This window comes from Bombyx mandarina, chromosome 03 (genome assembly GCF_030267445.1).
Source record: "Bombyx mandarina strain Sakado chromosome 03, ASM3026744v2".
NCBI lineage: Eukaryota > Metazoa > Arthropoda > Insecta > Lepidoptera > Bombycidae > Bombyx > Bombyx mandarina.
The window spans coordinates 6,349,485-6,369,349 of record NC_143210.1 but is presented as its reverse complement, the minus strand read 5'-3'; the positions used below and the strand labels follow the sequence as shown (position 1 = coordinate 6,369,349).

Below are 19,865 nucleotides of genomic sequence, written 5' to 3'. Positions count from 1 at the left end.
TAATGCAAACTTTCTACGGTCTGTCGACCTTTATAATAGTATGATAAGATCGTAACGAAATGAGACATGTGAACTATTGAAAGTAAACAATCAATTACGGCTGATTTAAAATGCTAACAATAGTACTTTCTAATCTTCAATAGTTACAATGTGTACTAGTTTAATAAATTAATAGAACTGATAAATTGGTAATAACTCGTATGAGTGCAACAATGATTTCAATAACCTAACGAACCGTGAACATGTATTGCTATATACTTATCGATAATTACGAAACTGGTATAAGAACGATATAGTCTATTAATTTTGTAATGGGATATGCAAAACTCGGAAACATTTTCCTTGAGATAATTATAATAAGCTGCTGTGATAAAACAGCCGATTAGGCCCCGGGTTGCGCAATAGAAGGGCTTACCATAATATTGGTCAAATTTCCAAAAGAAGATTGATAGTGATGTATTACTATGCAGAATTTATTGGATATAAAAGATTTTGTTGTTTATCCAAAGACATAGAAAGCTCCGGGCGCTTGAGCATTAATATGCAAAAATATCTTAGCCGTGAAGAGAACGCTCCAAAATACTTTCACGGCACACGAGTAGCGCACGCAAATGCGAGAGGCTTGCAGTAACCTTGTGCCTAGAGCCTTCGGAAACTATACTTTCAATTTGCAACTCGATCGAAGGACCTAAAACTATTATATAACTCCGAACGACGAACCACAGACAGACACAATAAATAACAATCGACTAACAACACTTAATTTTCAAACAACTGTATAGCTCTTTGTTAATTTTCGTCATAAATTAAACCGCAATAACAAGTATAGGTTTTGTTGTAGTACGAAAATAAACACTTTATTTTTCGATGAATAGGGGAATCCTTTAAAAATCCATCAAAAGCAACAGCCGCAAGCTGCATCGCTGTATATAAACACAATTTCACACCTTAACATAAACACAAAACGGACACTGACGAACAAAAATCGTTTTCCGAATTAAATATTCGTGCGGAAAACAATGAAAATTATTGTAAACAAAAAATATTTTTCTTTCTTACAAACACGATCGCGACTAATTTAAATTCGGAACGCAAGACATCGAAACGGCAACGACCAATCACGACAGCGCCGCTGCGCTTACTGCCGAACGCTGTACTGGTCTACACAACGATCCTATCAACTCCTGCACAACACTGCGGCGACGCGCACGAATGAGACGCATCCATATGAGTAACAAAGACACATACACAGCTACCTGAGCAATAAAAGCTGTAAGCTCATATCAAAAAAGTACGAAACGGTTCTCTTTCAATTTTGATCCTAGGGAGGTCATCTCTCGGAACAATTCCTTAACATGCCCAAGTAACACTATTTTGTTTGATTCTCGTCACTCTTGAAAATTTTAAAATAGTAATATCTTATAAAATTAAACAAACTATGAACTATTATAAACCAAGAATATTTGAACAGATGTAATCAATTATTCACAGTATTCTGTTAACGGCGGATAAATACGTACCTACGTAAGTTATCATAACTTTAGGTACATTGGCAATGGCCAACAGACGAAGTAAAACAGAGTAAGAAGCAAAAATTCGATTCGCGCAACCACATTATTATTATTTTTAACTTAGAATGGATTTCTTAAAATGCTTTGTCAATTGTAACGGTTTGAACGAACGAATGCTCTAATGAAAATGCTTGAGTTAATATAATTAGTGAAGGCATATTAAAAACGAGCTGAATGGAAGCAAGGCGATGACCGTGACCGAGTACCTATCAAAATGCTATCCACTGAAGGCTAAGACCTCTAAATATTAACCGAACTGCGTTTAAGAACGATTATATTAATACAATAGCTGAATCAGTGAGTGTGAATAATTTATTTTTAACACTAGTCGATCATAGAGATCTGCTCAAATTGGAATTGTTTTAGTAATAACAGTCCAACAATCACACAGCTTAAATACTATTTCCAAAATTATATAATACTAGCGACCCGCCCTCGCTTCGCTTCGGAAACATTAAAACACACATGAAACAAAAAAAAAAAAAAATTTTTTTTTAAAAAGTAGCCTATGTTCATCAGGGACAATGTCGGCTTCTAATGGAAAAAGAATTTTTCAAATCGGTCCAGTAGTTTCGGAGTCTATTCGAAACAAACAAACAAACAAATCTTTCCTCTTTATAATATTAGTATAGAAGAAAATTTAAATCAAAAGCCAAACGATAAATTCTTTGTCAAACATAGCACAGAATTAACTTATCAACAAACAAATAAAGTAAGATCATGTTTAAAAAGATTACATTTTATTAAAAGACATTCGTTTCAATGATTTGAAATTAATGTCGTTACAAAACAAGAAAGCGATTGCATTTTCGTAACGTTATTTTCACGAAAAAGAAATTAAATAACATAGATCTAAAGGCGAAAGCGTTAATAGATCAATTGGTGAAACATTAAATAGAGAAATGGCAAGAGTTGAAAATTACAGATAAGAATTCAATGGAGCGGATGATGATGTAAAATATCAAACGATAGTGAATATCAATTTTCAATCATTGGAAATACTACGTGAAAGCGATGAGTATATTTGAAAAAAAAAAAGAAAAAAAGTGATTCCGAGCAAAGCGTCAAATTTATCATTATGAAATTCTATCCATTCTCTTCGTCTGTAAGCCATTTTGTTACTGTGAAACTCAGTTATAGCTTTACACAGTTATATGATGCTAACTTATCTCTATAATAATGTACATTTAACAGAAGTATATCTGTACATTGAAGATAATGGTGGGAGGACCTCTTGTGAGTTCGCGCGGGGGGTACCACCACCCTGCCTATTTTTACCGTAAAGTAGTAATGGTTTCGGTTTGAAGGGTGGGGTTACATAATCTAGGGACCAGCTCAACGTAAATCTGGCGTTCGCTTTGCACCCAAACCTGCCCATACATTTTTTTTTTTTTTTATTTTTTTTTTATTGCCCTTGTAGGCAGACGAGCATACGGCCCACCTGATGGTGAGTGGTTACCGTTGCCCATGGACTTCAGCAATGCCAGGGGCAGAACCAAGCCGCTGCCTACATTTACTACACTGACGTAGTCGGATATGTAAAAAAAGACATATATCCAAGGTGAGCTAGCATTTTAATGTTATTGTTTTCCAAACATTATTATAACAACATTCATCTAACATAGAGTAAACAAAGCAATTTTAAATTTTCATCATTTTTATTTTAATTAACAAGACTGAAATTAAAATCAAAAAAGTCTTCAATAGACTGTCTTGTAATTGTTAAAAAAAAAAAAAAAAGTTTTCTTGTATTAAAACGAGCTGCTTACTGAATGGATTCGATAAGCTAGTCCTAGTTCGCAACTAATCATTTTCTGGTAAAGGATCTTATAAGCTTTTTACTGGTGGTAGAACCTCTTGTGAGTCCGCGCGGGTGGGTACCACCACCCTGCCTATTTCTGCCGTGAAGCAGTAATGCGTTTCTGTTTGAAGGGTGGGACAGCCGTTGTAACTATACTTGAGACCTTAGAACTGATATCTCAAGGTGGGTGGCGCATTTACGTTGTCGATGTCTATGGGCTCCAGTAACCACTTAGCACCAGGTGGGCTGTGAGCTCGTCCACCCATCTAAGCAATAAAAAAAAACCAAAAAAATGCCAAATAAAAAAAGCATTTGTTTTATATAATTATTTATATAATTGCGCTTGGACCAAACAACAGCACAGTAATCACAAGCAAAGTTTTGCAAAAAAACAACAACTAGGAGATGAAGATTATGTACATATCTCTTCACAAAGACTGAACAAGGTAAAGATTACTCTCGCCTGGAGATTTCGTAATAACCATGTTTATGTCCCGTAATGAATTTAAGTACCCATAACTTGGCTTTACGTGCAGTAATGGGTGCAGAAAAATCGCTCGGCTGGATATTAATGTTGAAGTGTTTTGGATTCACTGGTTATTCGTGCCATACTGTATTGAATTTTTTTATAAAGTTTCAAAACAATTCAATCTAAAAAAACAAAGATAAATAAAGTGTTTATTGCTATTGAATTATAGAAAAAGTAAACAATGTGATATTCTGCAAAAGGATCCTTAGCCCTAGGTCAAGACTGTATCGCAAAAGATCCACAAAATTACCAATAGATTTAACCTACGGAGGCATAACACACCCCTATGAACACATTCAAAGGTGTATTTATTGATTAAGTTAATTTATTTGAACACATAAAATAAATACTAATAAGAAAATTAAAAATAAAGAACTAACTTTGTGATGTTTCTTTCAGAAATTAGTATTTAATTGAGTAATTAGTACGAAAACAATAGATACTCATTAATTTTCATAACTATGAGGAAAGCAATATTTTTAACTAAATAAAATCTAAAAAAACCAAACACAATAAACCAGTTTGACAAATAATAAATCTCGCAAAAGAGACACATTCGGATAACAAAATAAAACAAACATTCAAAATTGTGTAGGAAACTGATGTATTCTCATAAATCAAAGAAGCAACAAATCATACTTCTAAAAATTAGTGTAATTCAATATCAAATAAATAAATAAAAAGCTGAAACTATAAAATCCACAAGACCAGGGTTAAGCACATTTAGTATTCATTCTCGAAATGGAAAGTCTACTCGTCGATACTTTCAAATGTAACGTCGAGCAATGAAATGGAGATTCACGAACCGAATGTAAAAATGACGAATCAACTAAATGCGTTTAAAAAGCGGTAATGTACATAACAAAAAGCTTTAGGATAAAGATCAAATGAACGAAAGTTTAATTCTTAAAAGACGAAATGCTAATTTTAATACTTTGTCCGTATTGGAAGCAAAAAATTCAAAAAAAGAACTAGGAATTTTAGTATTCTTTTCAAAAAAAGAAAATATTTGAGAAAAAAAAATACCCGCTGAGTTTGTTTCGCCGGTTCTTCCCAGGACTGTGGCTTTTTTTGGAACCGGTGGTAGAGTTAACATTGTTATTTATATTTTGACATTCAACAAGTGTTTTATACTGACATCTAAGTTGAAATAAATTAATTTGAATTGAATTTGAACAGGAAGTCAATGTCAATGGTCGAAAGTCGGTTATGAGATGATTCTAGTTCTAAAACAAATTTGTGGTTAGGATCGGTTGGAAAGGGCTTCGCTGTACCACTAACATCGCTGACGATCTTAACTTGGTAATCACTCTTCATCAAGTGAGCCGTATGCACGTCTCACCAGAAAGGTACTTAAAAAGAATAAATCGCAAAGTAATCTTGTTTAATGACACGATAGCGAAATCTAAAATCGGCAACGGTTAAACAAATATTCTTACTATCTAAATAATGGATGTGTTATTACAAGCAATTACAATATTTGCCAGCAACTACATCAATCAAGACAATGACGAATATATTTTGATAAAAATTTATAATATTAGAGTAGATGCAATTTATTTTACGTGCTTCGTCGAACACGCTCTAACAAATCATTACTACAATATCTTTTATCTGAGCTAAACATCTCCGAGATGCAACATTCGTTAACAATCAGTCAATGTTATGGAACAATTAATAGCAATGTTACGTAAATTTCGTTTATATGAACAATGCACAGACGGCAGGCGAGCATTCTACTCCCCTGTTTAAATATAACCTTACTGTTTATAAATGTGTCATTCGGAAATAAACGAGACAAATAAATTGAATGGGGAGTGAGCTTAGAGTATACATACTATACAGCTTGCTTATGTGTACTCTAAGGGAGTGAGTCATTCCGGCGACCTATGTTGTCAGCTGTATTCTGACAGATTTATGTAAAATTTAACTTTTCAGTTGGTATAGATCGTTCGATAGCTTTAAGATTACATGAGTTCTTCCATCCACTTGGAGATACGAAGTCGAAGAGACTGGTGGTAAGACCTCACGCGAGTCCCCACGGGTAGGTACCACCACCCTGCCTATTTCTGCCGTGAAGCAGTAATGCGTTTCGGTTTGAAGCGTGGGGCAGCCGTTGTAACTATAGTGAGACCTCAGAGCTCATACCTCAAGGTAGGTGGTAGCATTTACGTTGTAGATGTTCATGGGCTCCGGTAACCACTTAACGCCAAGCGGGCCGTGAGCTCGTCCAGCTATCTAAGCAGTAAAAAAACATTTACATTATTATTTCTTATTGCTTATAGATGACGCAAACATTTAATACTAAGGAAATACAACAATACTACAATAAGATAAATAAATAAACAAAAGAATACGCTTCCTTGGTTCACTGTCACGTTCGAATAACTCGTCAATAATAACATTAATTTATCATAATAATGTATAATGTTCTTACTTTTTTTTATTACAGCAAAGTACTCACCTAATGGATTTATCTTTTGGCACTATCACACATACTCAAATACCAGTAAAAAAGAGCGGGACAAACTGAGATAACACATGAAACGCTTTGTTATATTCAGTTGTAAAACGACCTTGAATCTTAAGATAAGCATGAGCATGATGCGTTAATGGAACAATTAGGTCACGACAACGATCAGCAACAAGTGGTCTCGAAGATCTCTTCCAGCTAAGAGAAATCGCGAGATATGGATGGTCGCATCGTTAGAATGCATGCGACATACAACGCATCTAAATAAAGAAGCACAGTTCACTTTGCATAGTAAAGAGAAAACAATGAACCATCTCATTTATCGACTTATAATTTATTAATTAAACAAAGAACTAGAGCGAGGTAACTAATAAATACGTCGGATAGTTTTAATAGTACTACAGGTCCGGCAGTAGTCGAAATTCGACTATAATTAATTGGAATTGTAAGTTTGTACACTATTATGATTGTATTTTATACTTCTATAATCACAAATTTCGCCAAGACAACACTATAACAAATTAACAAAGACAAACAATATTTAATCTATTCTCAATTTGACAACAAACGTCAAGAACAAAAGTTTGACAATAAATAGTATGCATGTGTGTGTGCGTGAAATACATGGTATGTAGTGTGTGTAATGTTTTCTTTATTGATTTAATGTATCTTTTATGCATTATTTAAAAAAAAAAATTAGCATTGTGGACTTCTTCTCTATATTCTCTATAAGTGTGAAAAATTTCATACTCCTCCGTCCGCGCAATTTTCGTAAAAAGGGATACAAAGTTTTTGCTTCACGTATTAATATATAGACTAGTAGGTTTGTGTTCCTTTCACGTGCGACTTTGTGTGAGTTTCTCGCTGCATCGTCTCAGTAGGTCAAATAATCCGATCCGTTGGTAGATTCGACGAAGCACTCCTGTTAGGGCCAGTTTGCTCTGGTAGATGAGCTCCTGTATTCCTATAACTTCTATAAATAATAGCTTCAGCTAGAATCTTGATTTTTTAAGGGATTTTATGACCTGGTAACTAAGACCTTTAAGTCATGTCTTATTTTAATTTATATTCATATTTTTATGAAAAATGATATTATGGAGTGAAATGAAATGAAGATGATTAATTTGAGACATTAATCAACTGGGATGAAATGAAATTAAATTAAATTAAATGATATGATATGGGATGAAATATAACCTCAGTAAAATGGTGGTCATTTACTAAGATTTTTACAATGGACTTTTTGGAGAATCCCGAGAAGTTACGTCCAGCGGCTTTGTTTCATTTTCCAACATTTGTGCACGTTCACAGATATTAAACATTTAATAAACCACCATTATTATAACACATTTAAATCTGAAGAAACACTAAATAGACAAAATAAAACAAATCACACAACTTCACTCGCGTTCCCGCCAAAAAGTCCCTAGAATCTTGAGATAGGAATCTAGAGATATATCTATTAATAAAAAATCAGGTAGTCTATGCTTATCTTCATAATGAACAGTAAGTTTAATTACGTTAAGCTTTGTAAAAACATTAAATATGAAATTAAATATTTACGTCAAGCTTTGTTAAAAAAAATTTTAATATTAAATATGAAATCATAAGCCGTAGAATCAACAAGTCCACGCTAGGTAGCGTCGATCATAAAAAAAAAACGAAACAGAACAATGTTCCATTCAAAGTGTTTATTGAGCATGAAGAAAAAATATACGTAAATTGCTATAAAGTTATAACGATTGGTCCATTACAAAATTGTACAAAAAGTGACTCGGCTGACAATGCGTGGTCGACCTTGGTATACGGACACCGATATTTTGGTTGGTTTATACCTCGCATTATGGATGACGTCATTTAGCTCCGGGTACAGAGAAAGTAAGTTGAATCTCTTGTAAGACGGTAGCCGTGATGGTAAATCACATATTGTTGTTATGGAATTGTCTTCTGTGTTGACCTCCGCGGCTGAAGGTCGAGAGACAGGATCGAAAGAGCCAAGGTCACACGTGGTTTACGAGTCGATGTATTTCTCAGTAAAATCTTTCATGGTGGTTAGAAGAATACTGCGAGAATTGGATTTTATGTTGAGTAAAGGATGTAAAACTGAAATGTTATAGTTTCGGTTTCATCTTATTTACGTCATCTCGCTAATGTAATTTTAATTTATTTTAACTTTTAATGTAATTTCTACGTTTTTTACAGTATAGTCGATTGTTTGTTTTCATATTCATTGTATTCTACTTTCGTTTCCTTTCACAATGATGCCAGTTTGAATCAAATATAAATGATTGTTTTACTATGACTATGACTTATTATGGAGAAATTTTATCAATTGAAAAAAAATACATTTATAAATGAAATAGTCAACAAAATTTGACAAGAAATTTTATGTGTTGTGATATCGCAACAAATATTATACTACTCAGTTTTACCTATAATCTAACAGATCATTATACATTGCACTTAAAAGCTGCGAAGCAATAAAACTAGATTTCATTCTAATTAATTATTATACAATATATATTAATACGTGAAGCAAAAACTTTGTATCCCTTTTTACGAAAATTGCGGGGACGGAGGAGTATGAAATTTTCTACACTTATAGAGAATATAGAGAAGAAGTGCACAATGCTAATATTTTTTTAAAATAATGCATAAAAGATACATTAAATCAATAAAGAAAACATTACACACACTACAGACCATGTATTTGACGCACACACGCATGCATACTATTTATTGTCAAACTTATGTTTTTGACGTCTGTTGTCAAATTAAGAATAGATTAAATATTGTTTGTCTTTGTTAATATTTTTTATAGTGTAGTCTTGGCGAAATTTGTGATTATAGAATTATAAAATACAATCATAATAGTGTACAAACTTACAATTCCAATTAATTATAGTCGAATTTCGACTACTGCGGGACCACTAGTTATTATACATATCTCAACTCCTCAGAACATTAATACGTAACCGAGATGTGATAATTGACTTGTGTTTCGTTATCAAAGTGTATGTCATAGGCTTATACGAGTGTCGCGCGTAAATATAGCTCGACATTTCAACTATTTACGATAAAATTGAAAGCAAAAACCGAATGACGAAACTTGTATGCGCTATCAAATATGTATCTCAAAAAAGAAATAAATTTTCTAATTACTTTAGTATAATCGAAATATAATAGGACAAGAATAAATTAATCTTTCATTGCCATAAAAAAATTCTTCAGTTTATTATTTTACTTCCGAGACACTACAAAATATTACACACTAGCTTTTGTCCGCGACTTCGTCCGCGTGGAATAGTTCACAAATAACGCTTTATTTTAGAACAAATTTGGTTAGCATAAAAAACTTTATAGTGATAGTTTTTTAGACCTTTTAAAAGGGAACAATTCTGTCATACACTATTTTAGCGAAACTTTAACCGTTTCTACAGCGCACGCAGCGGAAGCTCTCAAAAGGGGAAAAAACCTGATTTTGAAACATTCTTTATTGGTCTTAGCGTTGTTATATAGCCTATAGTCTTCCTCAATAAATGGGCTATCTAACACTGAAATAATTTTCAAATCGGACAAGTAGTTCCTGAGATTAGCACGTACAAACAAACAAACTCTTCAGCTTTATAATATTAGTATAGATTAAATGTCAATAAAACATTTTATTATACACATGTCCCTTTTAGAACGAAAGGCTTTGATTGCCTTTAGTTTTACCATTGATCTAAGGAGAAAACATATTATATAGAAGAAACTATACAATACCTATCTATCTATTTACAACAAACATAAATTTTAGTGTTCGACACTAAGCCTCTGTGAGGCACGGTTATGTTTTATGCCCCATAATAAGTTTTTCATATGAACAACGTCTTTAATACAAGTCACGATTCGTTCACAATACACACAATAACAAAATGGACATTTATTTGGAACGGTTCTTTGAACAATCTATTTACACTTGAAATAAAAGTGTGACATAAAAGAAGCAGGTTGGCGGAAGAAGTAGGCAGCAGCTTGACACGGTAGGCAGCGGCTTGGCTTTGGCCCTGGCATTGCTGAAGTCCATGGGCGATGGTAACCGCTCACCATCAGGTGGGCCGTGCTCGGGGGCTACCAGGGTAAAAAAAATAATTTTTGATTGTACCTAACCCCAAATGATCTGCTTCCAATCTTAGGTATCTTTTCTTCGGAATTAATTGTCACTAAAAAGAATCTCTAAATTGATATTGGAGTGAAGAGTTTTTTGTTTTTTTTTTAATGCTGCACGAAATCCTAAACAAATTGGTACTTTTATATTGTGTTGCTATAAAGATGGTAATTTTATGGGATGCTATATAAGCTACTTATTGAATCTATAAAATAAAACGCCTCCACTTTTCAGCTGCTATAATAAAGGGTAAATATTTTAAATGGTCTCTTATTTTAGACATTATATTCACGTCACATATAGGTACTATAAATTTAAAGAAAGTGTAACCACGGAACTCTCCAGGTATATGTATAGTTATCGGCTAATGTAACGTAATGAAGACAGAGTTTAAAGTGTCATTACAGTGGCCGGTTCGTGGCCATTAAAATTATAATTGAGTTGTTTAATATAGGTTGTCCTGTTCGTTAAAATCATAGGCTTCAAGAGTACAATTCTATTATTTTATATTAATTATGAATAATATATAATATTGGAGCAAACGTTTTTAAAGTTTTTGTTTGGAACTGAAAAGCAATTTTCTGGGATTCGTGTCTGTTCCACCAAGTTTTGGTATATTATTTAAATGGTAGATTACAACATTATTCAATATGGAGTTATAATTTTGTCTAGTTTATACTAATTTTATAATTAATACATACTAACTTTCACTCAACACATCCCTCAATAAAATTGCTGTATTATTTTGTTATGTAAAAAAAACTACTCTTCATACGCTCTAATTAGATAAAGGAAGAACAAAAAGTATATTCAACAGGCAATAAAATAATAACATTTCTAAAACTTTGAATCGAAAATTTCCTTTACAATCTTAAGCAAGGGTCAACCATTCCATCCATATACTGTTACCAGTAATGTATTCTTAAATTGACTTCTAAATATTCATATTGCCAAGCTATTACACAACCGAGTTTCATTTAGAAAAAAAAAACTATGAATAATTGATTGGTACTTTATTTTATGCCATAATTCACCAGCCTCAGATGAAAGTTTTGGAAGCGCATCATTTAATGCAAATCACCATCTAAACGGATTTCTATCGTAAAAATGGAATTCATGAATTATCTATATATTAATACGTGAAGCAAAAACTTTGTATCCCTTTTTACGAAAATTGCGCGGACGAAGGAGTATGAAATTTCCCACACTTATAGAGAATATAGAGAAGGAGTCCACAATGCTAATATATATTTTTTTAAATAATGCATAAAAGATACATTAAATCAATAAAGAAAACATTACACACACTACATACCATGTATTTCACGCACACACACATGCAAACTATTTATTGTCAAACTTTTGTTCTTGACGTTTGTTGTCAAATTGAGAATAGAATATGGTTTGTCTTTGTTAATCATTTTTATAGTGTGACTATAAAATACAATCATAATAGTGTACAAACTTACAATTCCAATTAATTATAGTCGAATTTCGACTACTGCGGGACTATACTTTGTAGATGTTTCTTAAGTTTCATACCTCCGATTTCGTTTCCAGCTTACATGACCTTACCGTCTCTTCTAAATAATGCTCTACACATAAAACCTTGAATCAGTTCTAATCTTAGAAGATTCTGATGTTGCAACCCTCGATATCTAGCTCGTTAGTCGTCAACTAAATCATTACACAATTTTAATAGGTGGTTATTACACCTTTATAAGTCTAATTGGTAAATACTGAGTAATCTTCCGGAAACAATTTATGTTACAGTAACAAAAACGTCACGCGTCTTACACAATAATCACTTAATTGTTACTATCGATCTATTCATCAATACGAAAATGTATTGTAGTAAAAAGTTTCAGACCAATTTCATAACGAACATTACACAAAAGTACATTAAAATTAATATAATAAAGAAGCATTATTAATAACACTAGTGGTCCCCCGGTAGTCGGAATTTGACTTTTTTTTAATTGCAATTATAAGTTTGTACACTATTACGATTCTATTGTCAAAGACTAATAAAATTCTATAATCACAGATTTCGCCAAGATTACACTTTCGACAAATATTAATAAAGGCAAACAATATTTAATCTATTCTCGATTTGACCAAAGACTATAAGCAATAAGAAAAGTTTGACAATAAACAAATAGTATCCATGCGTGTTGTGTCAAATACATGGTAGTGTGTGAAATGTTTTTTTTATTGATTTATTGTATTTTTTATGCATCATTTAAAAAAATATTGATTTTCTGGACTCCTTCACTATATTCTCTTTAAGTTTGGGAAATTTCATAGTGCTCCGTCCGCGAGATTTTCGTAAAAAGGGGTACAAAGTTTTTGCTTCACGTATTAATATATAGATAATAATTTATGATAGACAGCAGCTTGACTGTGTCCCTAGTATGCTGACCTTAATGAGCGATGTTGACCACTCACCACCAGGTCGGCCCTATGCTGCTCTTCATATAAAAACATTAAAAATACATCATCATACCTTAAGGACTTAAGTACAATGCCTAAAGCTCTCCTGGCTGAGCCTTTGCTCACCCATCTGTCCTGGTGAAACTGGAAAGGCCTCCGGGCCACCAGTAATCTTACAATCATAAAAAAAAACAATGCCTAAAACCTTTACAGAATTGTTAATGGCCACACTGTATTCGGCTTTAAAAGAAATGTTTAAACGACACGTGAGCGCGCATTACTAGAGTAAACAAACTAACATAAAAAAATCTTACTTATTTAGCCAAATAATAAGAAAAACGGCACATATGTAGCGCGAGGAGAAAATCTAATTCTGGAGCCCAAAACACTAGTAGCTTGTCATAGACACCGCCACCAGCGGCAGTATAATATTTTTTGTGATTTTTTATTATGTTTGTAATTTTTTATTATTTTCTCTAAATATTTTATAATTAATAATGTGTACATCAGCCTGCTTTGTATGGATTATTTGAGAAGTTTAAGCAACCGTTTCTCATGAAAGGCTTAAAGATTGTGGGAAATAATTTTTTATCGGTAGCTTTGGCTACGCGCACGAAAGATTTGTAATGAGACACAGGTCGAAAAAAAAAGCGTATTTTAATTTAATGTATGACTATAATTTCAACACGGTCATGAAGATCATACCGATGAATAATTATTTTGAATTGATTACATCTATATCTATACTAATATTATAAAGAGGAAAGATTTGTTTGTTTGTTTGTTTCGAATAGGCTCCGAAACTACTGGACCGATTTGAAAAATTCTTTTTCCATTAGAAGCCGACATTGTCCCTGATGAACATAGGCTACTTTTTTTAATTTTTTTTTTAATTTTTTTTTTTGGTTTCATGTGTGTTTTAATGTTTCCGAAGCGAAGCGAGGGCGGGTCGCTAGTAGTATAATATAGTGCCGATCCCGAAAATTATTAACACGACAGAGCGAGATTGTAGTGAAGCTTGCAACATCTTAATATCGTTTCAAGGTAAATTCATTAATTATAATCTATTATAAATTTAGAATAGTGTAAAAAAAAAAAATTAAGTAAGTAAATTAATTTACAAATTTATTTTATTCTCTACTCAAAAATGCTTTTATAATAGATATTTGAATTGCGTTTTTAAATATTGTAAATACTGTATTAATTCCAAGTTATTTTGTATTTTATCTTCTTCTTTTTTTGCATATACATATGAACGAAAGTAGTTACCGAAACCCGTCTATATTTACTTTAAAATAGGACTTCTAAATCACAATTGTATTTTAACAACGGATATTCCGGTTTTCAGACCGGTACAAAAAATTCCTCGTGGGTAAAATAGAGGTTTTTTTTTTTTATTGCCCTTGTATGCAGACGAGCATACGGCCCACCTGATGGAGAGTGGTTACCGTCGCCCATGGACTTCAGCAATGCCAGGGGCAGAGCCAAGCCGCTGCCTACTAATATAATAATAATTTTAATTAATTAATATAGAGGGTGGTGGTCCTTCCCGTGTGGACTCACTCACTCGCCATACCACCAGTAAAAGTTCTTCAGTTACGCAAATCTAACACTTAACTAGATATCATAGCAAAGACCTGAATGTATCGGAATCGAACGACGTTTATTGCGCAAATCAATCGATCGATACTCTCGAGACAATTACTTACTTTTCTGTTCGCCAACTTGTGTCTCCTTTAATGGTGGTTTCATCCGATTTAATTACTAGTATTATTTGTAGTAATGTATGATCACTGTGGGAGGTTTATGACAAAGACTTGGTAGACCGACGGTCCGAATTTAGTTGTTCGAAATTGTACATATCGCCTTTTCGCATTAAAAGTGTACAAGTTCCAAAAATATTCGAAATTGAGTTAATATGCGGAATAATTTGGTATCACCAGTTATTTTCTCATAAATACTGTCCAAAAGAGCGTAGTTTAGTTTTTGTTTTTTTTTTAGTTTACCTATGTTTTGATTACTATTAACAAAATTAATACGGTAAATAATTTTATCTTACTTCTACTACCACTACTACTACTACTACTACTAAAAGACAGATAATGTAACTGGTAAAAATATAAAAAATTAATGTTGCAAATATGATTAATATCAAACATAATATTACATGTTAAACCTTTAAAACACTCTCGTGTAAAATTAGTAAGTTTTGAGATTATACAGTTTTAATGCGAGATGACGATATATGCAAGCTTATCTTGACAATATCGTAAGCGCGATTCCGGCATCTATCAAATATTTTGTGTTATATCATGGTTACCGTCACAATAACTAGATTTTTTCCATCACTGAGAAAGGGGTTCACAATTTGGTAAGCGCTTTTCCTAGTCGATACAAAAACTAGAAACAAAAAGTCGGACCGTGGATTATGTTGCTGTTCCACTTCTGAAATAGGAACGTGGAATCGCTTCCCAGCAGAAATAGGCCGGAAGATAGTGAAGTAATTAGTCGTCGTAAAAATAAAGTCGTCGTGGCCTAAAGGATAACACGTCCGGTGAATTCGTATCAAGCGATGCAACGGTGTTCGAATCCCGCAGGCGGGTACCAATTTTTCTAATGAAATACGTACTTAACAAATGTTCACGATTGACTTCCACGGTGAAGGAATAACATAATTTGCGTAATTACTGGTAGTAGGACCTCTTGGAAGTCCGCACGGGTAGGTACCATCACCCCGCCTATTTCTGTCGTGAAGCAGTAATGCGTTTCGGTTTGAAGGGTGGGGCAGCCGTTGTAACTATACTGAGACCTTAGAACTTATATTTCAACGTGGGTGGCGCATCTACGTTCTAGATGTCTATGGGCTCCAGTAACCACTTAACACCAGGTGGGCTGTGAGCTCGTCCACCTATCCAAGCAATAAAAAATAAAAATAAATCAGTGCACATGCATCCTACAATCAGTGAAAATGAACAACTGGCTTTAATTACTATTTTACACAGACAAGTATACAAGCCGTCTTACACTTGCACCAAAAACAGGGACAAGAATAGGAACTAAATATTTTGAAGCAACCGAATGATTAATCTTTGATCTCTCAATGCGAAAGTCAAAATCCTTTAAAAAAATAATGTTATTGGCAAACACGGATTTATGAGTCAGGTCAGTCATAACTGTGTAATAGCCTGCATAATAAAACCATAATAATCGTTATTATGTAACATAATTATATTTACGATTGGATTATGATTCTGTTGCCGCACCCATTAGTACAAAAATTACATTTGATGCCGTCACTCAGACACAGCCCACTGAGTTTCTCGCCGGATCTTCTCAGTGGGTCGCGTTTCCGATTCGGTGGTAGATTCAGCGAAGCACTGCTCTTGCAAGGGTTCGTGTTAACAACGTCGTCAGGTTTGAGCCCCGTGAGCTCACCTACTAGTTAAGGTTACGCTGAATAAGCCTCTCAAGGCTATCAGCTATCAGGCTTTTCCAGTATTTTTTTGTTCTAATTAACATAAATAAACATTACGTCGAAATCTGAACTGTATTAGGGCGACTTTGAAAACACTTCTCTTAAAATTAGAAGACAAGATTTCTTTAGAGTAGAAATAAGCAGGACGGTAAAGTGGTGGCACTAAACAATTAAGATGAAGTATAGTTAAGCCCGACAGCAGTTGTATGTCCATAGCATATTCATTCATACAAACAGACCAAGTACCATTTTCTCATCTGTTTGTCAACCGTTTTTTTTGTTTGTTTAGTAGCCGACAGAGTTTTGCCGATACCAATTTATTCGATATCGCATACCTACTTATTTTTAAAAACTATTTCTGCTTGAAAAAAAAAATTTCTACGGAACTATTTGAATATAGATTTATTTTCATTCTGATAGTCTATCATCACCAACAGATATGATTTTTAAAGGACATTTTTCACTGCCTCACCATGTTTACTGTTTAGTTGGTCTATTATTGTTATAGAAAACGGATAAAAATTATTCCATTGGAATAAAAACATCATTTTCACACACACCTATGTATGTAAGTAAGATAATTATTATTAAGTTAATTGGTAAATAACATAAACGGCAGCTCCTGAGCTAGCTTCTAGGCCGACTTTCCCTATTCGTCGTTAGAGAAAGTGGAAAACTTACGTATCAGTTTTCTTTAGGCTTAGTGTAAGCCATAAAGATAGTCTTCTTGCTTAGGTTTTATAGTGACTTTGTTTATTTTATATCGTATTTGCATTTCATTGTTGACACAATTAATACATAGAGTAAGGATTAAATTAAGCAAAAACTACGAATAGTCTCTTGTAGTAATAGTTGGTAATAAAATATAGGTACTATGCTCGTATGGTGGTAGGACCTCTTGTGAGTCCGCGCGGGTAGGTACCACCACCTCGGCTATTTCTGCCGTGAAGCAGTAATGCGTTTCGGTTTGAAGGGTTGGGCAGCCGTTGTAACTATACTTGAGACCTTAGAACTTGTATCTCAAGGTGGGTGGCGCATTTACGTTGTGGATGTCTATGGGCTCCAGTAACCACTTAACACAAGGTGGGCTGTGAGCTCGTCCACCCATCTAAGCAATAAAAAAATAAATAAATAAATGTAATTCCAAGCATTTCTGATTTTAAATTATTTACTTCTTGTAAATATAACACACGTGTAACTGATGTGTATATAGGTTGTAATTAAAGTTTAAATTGTTTTACTTAAAAATAAAAAGTTAAGTAAAAAAAATTAGATCTTTAATTTAACTATAATAGTGATGGGCAGAAATTTTGAAAAGACGCAAATTCTAAAAGCACTCTTAAATTTCTGCTAAAGCGCCATCTATTGAAATGTATATGCATGAAGTAGAAGTGAACCTAATCAATAGTTGGCGGGCGCTGTATTGCTATTCGATAATAGATGGCGCTCTTTTCAATAAAGCGAAAACAGTTTCAAATCAATTTATTCGCGATTAACATGCGAAATGCTTTTTATAGTAACGATCAAATATCTACACTTACCTTCCATAACATAAACTATGCTTCCAACGTCGCCTTCTTTGATAATAATGCTGCCGGCCGCATATTCAACGGGATACATGCAATCCACTATTTCTCTGATCTGTGTCATTTCTAGATTCTTCATGAAGTCGTTGTCGAGGATCGCAGTCTTAATCAGCTCGCGAGATCTGCAAGTAACAAGTACACGCCATTAGTAAGTTCTTAGAAACAACCTTTACTTACACAGCTCTGCCATTGTCGCTTTGTCCTTGCCAAGAAAATTATGGTTATTTATGACTCTCAACCTATTTACGAAGAATGACTAGTTTCACAAAATCTAAGAATCATATTCAATGCTTTAGTTATAACATAGTAAAAAAACAAATACAGATAAATACCTGTCTAACATGCAGTAGATACTAGACAAACGGTTTCAAGCATGTATATATGAGGAAGACTCAAATTATATGAGCAAGATTCAGTTTCTCCTAATATTGGCTATCGAACCCAAGATAGGATTGATCGTTGGCAAGATACTACATGCGACTAGTGCTTGAGCTATAAAAGATCAGGGCAGTTGGGTACAAAATAAATTTCCAAGGAAGGAAGTTACTATTAGTACACTTGATGTGGGAACAATAAAAGAAACTGCAAGTGAACGGAGTGGCGTACAGTAATATCTTGCTGCTATACCATATACAGGGTGTACTGCAATCGCTCTCGAAGTAAATTGCAATCGCTCTCGAAACCGAAGTAAATTTGGCTAACCTAAAATTATAAGATTAAGGTTTCTTGTTCTAAAATCTAAATCCATTTATTTTTTTAAGTAGGAAAGTGTACAACTTTTTTGGTTTACTTTAGACTAGTAGTTTATTCGCATTACGGCTTCCAAAAAGATTCCAATACACTAGGTATACAGTTTCATAGCTTGCGTTTTTTTTTGGGAAAGCTCTATTTCTACACATACACATGTTCATCTGTATCAGTTATTACTCTAAAAAATACCCGACATATCTTAAATAAAGTTTAAAGAGAAATACGAGCAGTTTATCACGATGTTATTAAGGAAACAATAAATGTCTTGCGAACCTCAAGGTATTGTTCCTAACGACATAATCTGTCTGTATTATGACAGTAACCTTTGAAATATTACAGTAAATTAGGTTCATAATACGCCGTCTGTAGCTGCAGCGGAGTGTAATTTGTATTTAAATACCTTAACAGACCGTAAGTTATATGTGTAGTGATTTATATTGCCTATAATCTACATCTACTGAACCTACTAAAGTTTTAAAGCTATAGATGGACTCATCCAGTATTAGCTGGTACGCGATTCTATAGATAACAAAACGCAAATTCCGCGATTTAACTTCAGACATTTTTTTCAATACTTAATTTTAATGTGTCTAAATAGCAGCACATAATCAGCTTTGAAGTCAATAAAATTATAGGCTTCTTATGTATTAACAAAACGAAAGCCCTACGTTTTTAACGTGACAATGAAAAAATGGATTTCGTTCGAAATCATAAGCTTTATCACGACACAGCCGATGGCGAGGACAGGCATCGCATAAAGTTCGAACGTAATTATACCAAATGGGTCCATTCGAAGGCACACCGGCTAACACATGTCGACCTCGGACCAATGCAGCCATTGCTAATGCCTGTTCTTAGAAGAAATTCAGTCGCCACCTTGACTGATTGGATGGATGACTAAAGCGATAAATTAGATCTGCCCAGACAATAACCACATACAAGGATGGTGGCGACATAGAGGAATGCGTTCGTGAAGTTCGTGACCTGCCTGTTTGAATTACGTGAGATGCAAATGCGAGATTTATTATTACAACAAGAGGTCCAACGAATTCTTAATTCGTGTGATGCAGACAAATAAAAGGTTGCTTGTCGTGTAT

The 19,865-nt window shown here is 33.7% G+C and overlaps 1 protein-coding gene across 7 annotated transcripts in view; it reads right to left on the bottom strand.

The window, feature by feature from the left end:
• The window catches only part of for (cGMP-dependent protein kinase for), a 160,720-nt gene that overhangs the window by 39,986 nt on the left and 100,869 nt on the right, over positions 1-19,865 (bottom strand). For 5 of the 7 annotated variants that reach the window (XM_028184743.2, XM_028184749.2, XM_089739660.1 and 2 more), the window contains exon 3: positions 17,974-18,140. In XM_028184743.2, coding sequence (XP_028040544.2) covers positions 17,974-18,140 — 167 coding nt within the window. Of the gene's footprint in view, positions 1-947; positions 1,203-17,973; positions 18,141-19,865 lie in introns of those variants that run through there. The other 2 variants (XM_028184735.2, XM_028184728.2) reach the window with 2 other exon arrangements.